A 5,347-nucleotide genomic window follows, 5' to 3' on the forward strand; every position below is an offset into this window, starting at 1 on the left:
TGGTAGCCTGGGGCCTCTCCGCAGCAACTCCTAGGCAGGGTTGCCTCCAGGATCCTAGCAGCAGCGCCTGGCGCCTGGGGCAGAGGCCTTGTAGGTATCCAACAGGACCGTGGCTTTGACCCCCTGGGCCTTTCAGATGTCCCAGGTTCATAAAAGCCAGGCTGAGGCCTCTGTCCCCAGGGCTCCTGCCAGTTCAGGGGGTACAAGGAGTGGCCTACAGATGACAACACTGAACTTCTTGCTTTTACAGGCAGACAAGTGCCTGAGCAATTACTTGAAAAAACAAATGAGACCCGGCTGTATTTGTACTTGAACTTGGAGAGGCTGGTGGTGACAGAGGAGGCAGATAGGCAGGCAGGCGAGAGGAGCAGCGGTCTCTGATGCCAGCTTTATTATGAGCATGAGGTGGCAAGGGGCAGGAGGTGGCGATACCACCTGGGGGTCACATTGAGTCTGGAGCTTCCTTCTGCTCAAGTGCTGGCAGTGACGGGGACAAAGGTCTACAGCCCAGGAAAGAAGGGGAGGTACCAGAGGCAGGGCTTGGCTTCCCAGCTGGCCCCAGTGCAGTGGGTGGCACTGCCGAGGCTGAGAAGACAAAGGCAGGTTGGGGCTGGGTGGGTTGCAGCAGAGGTTGGGGTTTTATTTCCTCCTTGTCCATCTCACTTTTCTCCAGGGCTCCTCTGTGATCTCCTGTGGCACACACTGCACGCCAGGCCCTTGGCAATCATCTTAAACACACGATGGGTGACAGACCACCTGGCTGATGTGTGGATGACCCTAAAATTCTCCCCTACCCAGTCCAGAAGCCAGAATTCTTCCCGGTTGCTCCCAAGCCTGCCCTCCCCTCCCGCCACCTTCCCCCGGCCCTCCTAGCATACCTGCTGTTACAGCCCATCTTCAGTGATTTGCCTGGTGGGGGAAGGAAAAGCAACAGGTGAGAAGGCCGGGGGACGGGTGGGTCTAGGGATCCCTGAGGCTGGGGACCCCTTCACAGTGGCAGAGACAAAATCCTCAGCCCACCCCTCTTCCCCAGCCCGGAGCCCCTCATCGGTCACCCTGGGCAGTGCTCACCTGCGCTTCTTATTGGCCCCGCAGCGGAATCTTCTGCCTTGAAAAGAGAAAAGGAGATTTGTTTCCATGGACTCGTTTTCCAAGGAGATCCTGGAAGACTCAAAATTCTTCCAGTCTCTCCTACCTCCCTCCTGCCAGTCAAGACTGCAGGGTCAGTCTTGGAGGCCACGTTTGACTGTCTCATTTTATTTTATTTTATTTTTATTTTATTTTATATTTTTTGAGATGGGGTCTTACTCTGTCACCCAGGCTGGAGTGCAGTGGTGCACTATAGTCCCAACTACTTGGGAGGCTGAGGCAAGAGGATTGCTTGAGCCCAGGAGTTTGAGGCTGCAGTGAGCTCACTGTAGGCACATGCTACCATGCCCAGCTGATTTTAAAAAACATTTTTTTTTAATAGATCGGACCTCACTGTATTGACCAGGCTGGTCTTAAACTCCTGGCCTCAGGAGATCCTCTTGCCTTGGCCTCCTAATATGCCGGCATTACAGGCATGAGCCACCATGCCCAGCCTTCTTTCTTTTTATGTAAGGCTGAATCACAGGCATTCAAGAACCTAAGTCAGTCAGTCAGCAAATGTTTACTGGAGCAGATCCATGGTGGGCTGTTGGCATATCGAGAGCAGCAGCAGAGACTGGGCCATCATGGTGCCCCCAGCACAGTTGCCCGGTGAACACCTGGAGAAGGATGGCAGCAAGTCCAAAGCAGAGCCCCTTGCTTAGGCCACTTGCCTCCTGTGCCTATGTGCTCAGCCACCACCCCGCACTGCCCTCCGGGAGCTGCCATGGGCAACACGGGAAAATGGGGAGACCCACAAGACTGTGGTCCAAGCCTTCGGGTGGCGTGCAGTGGCACAAGTGCATAGAATTCCAGAGCCCACAGGTGTGCTTGCTGTATCTTCTTTCCATGGGTTGTGTTTTCTGTGTGTTTTTCTTTGGGTTGGACCAAAACAAGTCAATGTGCAGTTATTAAGCTCCAGCTGTGTGCCCCTCGGGTCTTGAGGATACATAAGTCTCCTTGTCTCCCCCAGAACACTCCGAGTCTGCACTGGACCATTCTTAGAGCGCTGTCCTGACTGCTGTGTCTTTGGATGCTAGCCCTCATCTTGTGAGGCAGGTGGGATCATCCCTATTTAACAGATGAGTTTGGGACCATGGTTAGCTGCAGGGGGCCTAGTCCCCTGCCTGGCCCTCCAGTTACCCCGCAGGTTCACTCTCACCTCCAAGGCTCCTTCCGGGCCCACTGGAGGGTGCACTTGAGCAAGTGGGAACCTCACACTGTTGCTCCCGGAGCCTGGCACCCCACCGGGCACCTGTTCCCACATCCTGCAGGGGGTGTGCGTGGTGGGGAGGCTCACCCCTTCCTTGGGGACTCCGGAAAGCCAGCCTGCTCAGCGGCCTTGAGAATAGACGTGCCCTGGCTAGCACCCCTTCCCTGGAGGCCACCCCACTTACTGAGGAGGATGAGGAGTCCCACGATGAAGGCCAGCCCGGCGAAGATCAGGCCCCCATTGCGGACCGTCTCATAGTCTCGGGAAAGAGAGGGCAAGAGGATTGGGATGGGTGGTCTCTCCCGTGGTCACGGGGGGAGATAAGGGGCACAGAGCGTGGACCTGGGACTGGGAGAGGCCGCTGCTTGGTGGGAGGGGTCCTGAGGGCTCAGGAAGGGTGAACAGGGGCCCAGGCTTACCATAGTAGAATGGGTCCACATCCCCTTTGGGGCTACCACCTAGGAGAGAGCCAGAGGTGGGATGAGAGGAGTCACCAATGGTGGGCCGGCCACAGGAACAGCTGGAATTCCCTGTCCTTCCCTTCCCAGAGGACCCCCGAGGGTCCGAGCGGGCGACGGGAGGCTGGGAGCAGAGTGTTGCTAAAACCACTGCCAGCAGGCTTCTGCTCTAGGCGGCTTCAGACACAATCACTGGGGCCCAGATACCGAGTGTCAGAGGGGGATCCGTGCTGTCTGGGGGGCCTCTGACCACTCCGGAAGGGAGGCGATCTCCTGCTCCGTGATTCCTACCATGGTAGAAAAGGCCAGGAGAGGCCTCTCCCATTAGACTCCCAGAGGCCTCTCTCCACAGGACCATTTGGCTATCAGGTGCTTAGCAGGTATTTGTGAAATGCATGAATAAATAAAACAGAACCTTAAAGTTTATCAGACAGAAGGAGGAAGCTGAGCCCAATGTGTAGACTTGTCCAAAGTCCTAATGATAGCTGAGACAGACCTCCTCTCCTACGTTACCATCCTCAGGGGAAGCAGATCTAGTTAAGAAACATTAATATATAGTGCTGGTCAGGCACCGGGCAAAAGCTAACAAGACCCTAACTCATCTAACCATTATGGCAACCTTATGAGGCATCAATGTCATTCTGGTGTCATCCACAAGAGGATGGAAGTACAGAGAAGTAATTCCCCCGCAGTTATAGAGCAAGTCAGGAGTCGAGCTGGGGTTGGAACCCAGGCAGCAGGGGGCTGAGAATGGAGGTTGCATAAGCCCTTTGCTCTGCAGCCTCTCAATGGCAGGAGGGAAGGAGCCCATCAGAGGCAAGGTCCTGCCCCTGCCTCCAGCGGCCTCCCCCCGATTTGGAGCTGCTCAGCAGGCAGGTCTCACAGTGGTGCCCTGCAACTGAGTACACTTACCCCGGACAGCCAGAAGGTGGCCTGGCCTGGACGCTTCTGCCACAGCTGAGGGCCACTACTCTTTCCTGCCCTGCTGGAGCCCCTTCTTGCAGCAGGGAAGTAGAGCCCCAGGAGGAAGGAATGCGCAAGTCAGCACCTTTCAGGCTGTGGCAAACTGTGCCCCTGGGCAGTGGTGAGACTCAGGGTCTGGCAGCCCAGCTGTCCCCAGCAGCCAGTCCCTGGGCCAGGAAAGGACAGGCCAGGAAGAGTCAGTGCCCATCCTGACGGGCCTGAGGTGCTGGGTGCTCAGGGAGACCATGAGGGACCCAGGTCCCGCACAGAAGGCCGTCTGCGCTGTCTTCCCAGATTAGGTTCAGGCCTTGTTCAAGATCATATGGGGATTAAAGTGTCAGAGCAACAGCTAGACCCAAGTCAAGGCTTCCCCACACACCCCCGGAAACCTCCTCCTCCATGGTCACCTGGCCCTGAACCACTTGCTGAGACCCTCTCTGCCCAGCACGCTCCCCTTTCTGCATCTGGCTCAAAACCCACCTCTGTCAGCACGCGCCCCTCTTGGTTTCCAGGCCTGAGTCAGTTCCTGTGACAGGAAGCCTTTGAGGAGTATGACTTGAACTTGGGGGGCTCTCACCCCAAATCCAGCCTAGGAAGGCTGACCAGAGGGGCCTGCTCCTTCCCCAGCCAGATGGACCCCGTCTGCCTCCTGCCCAGGTTCAGATGGTCTAGCAAGATGCATTGAACTCAGGGCGGGTGTGTGCCAGGAGGCCGAGGAGGGACGCTCAGCTCTCCATCTTCTATCTGCTGCCGTTCTGCCACTCAAGTTATCTTTCTCTGGGGTTAAAGCAGGGTTCTCTTTTAAGTTGCAAATTTTCTTAGAGAGGAGGCCGACAGGAAGAGGGGCTGGGTACTCTGGAAGGCTGAGGTGGCAGGAGAGGGAAAAGTAGAGTCCAGCTGACCCTGCAAAGGCAGGCCAGTCAGAGCCGCCCAGCCTCGCACACGCCCGGGCACACACACCAGCACACTCACCACCGTCCATCGACAAGCCAGTCATTTCCTCAGCTGAATGGGCTGTCTCCACTCCCCTCTTCCTGCTGTCCCTGCTGTTTGGAGAGTGTCTGGCTGCCTCCGCAGGGTGGCCGGGGACGAGGTGGGGGCATTAAACATTAACAGTGCCAGGTAATATTTACCCTGGTCACAAGAAAAGCTGCAGTGTGGATGGAGGGGCTCCTGCTGCAGGGTTAGGAGGTGCGTGGGGAGGCAGGGGCAGGGAGGGCCTGGCTGAGTTTCTAAACCCTCCCAAAGGAAATTTCCAAAGAGAAGGGCTGGGATGGGTCAGCGGTGGTGCTGTTCTGCCAGCTGGGGAAGCCACAGCTGGGGCGGTGGAAACAGGAAAGTGGAAGTTGCACAATCTCTTCAGTGTACACTGTACTTGGGAGCTTCCGGGGGCAGTGTCAGGGGTCCACAGGGCCCCCAGCCCAGGCAGGGCCCACCGCACCAGCCACCATGGATGCCACCGCTGCAGCTGCTGTTCCTTATGTGGCACTGGAGGCTTTCCTGCAGTGGTCCCTAGGAGCCTGGCCCACTGCTCCCCCACCACATCCCTGGAGCACCCCCAAAGCCCCCCAGCAGTAGATCCTCC

The 5,347-nt window shown here is 57.1% G+C and overlaps 1 protein-coding gene across 1 annotated transcript; it reads right to left on the reverse strand.

Annotated features, from left to right (window-relative positions):
* Positions 1 to 360: 360 nt before the first annotated feature.
* Positions 361 to 5,021, reverse strand: LOC111540193 (sodium/potassium-transporting ATPase subunit gamma). The gene is made up of 6 exons (XM_023208332.3): positions 4,735 to 5,021; positions 2,761 to 2,799; positions 2,526 to 2,600; positions 1,072 to 1,108; positions 879 to 909; positions 361 to 728 (listed from the first exon to the last, which is right to left on the reverse strand). Exons 1-5 carry the CDS (start codon positions 4,757 to 4,759, stop codon positions 885 to 887), a joined length of 201 nt encoding a protein of 66 aa, XP_023064100.1. The 5' UTR covers positions 4,760 to 5,021; the 3' UTR covers positions 361 to 728; positions 879 to 884.
* Between the last annotated feature and the right edge of the window lie 326 nt (positions 5,022 to 5,347).

The sequence above is a fragment of the Piliocolobus tephrosceles genome, chromosome 13 (assembly GCF_002776525.5).
Source record: "Piliocolobus tephrosceles isolate RC106 chromosome 13, ASM277652v3, whole genome shotgun sequence".
NCBI classification, from domain to species: Eukaryota; Metazoa; Chordata; class Mammalia; order Primates; family Cercopithecidae; genus Piliocolobus; species Piliocolobus tephrosceles.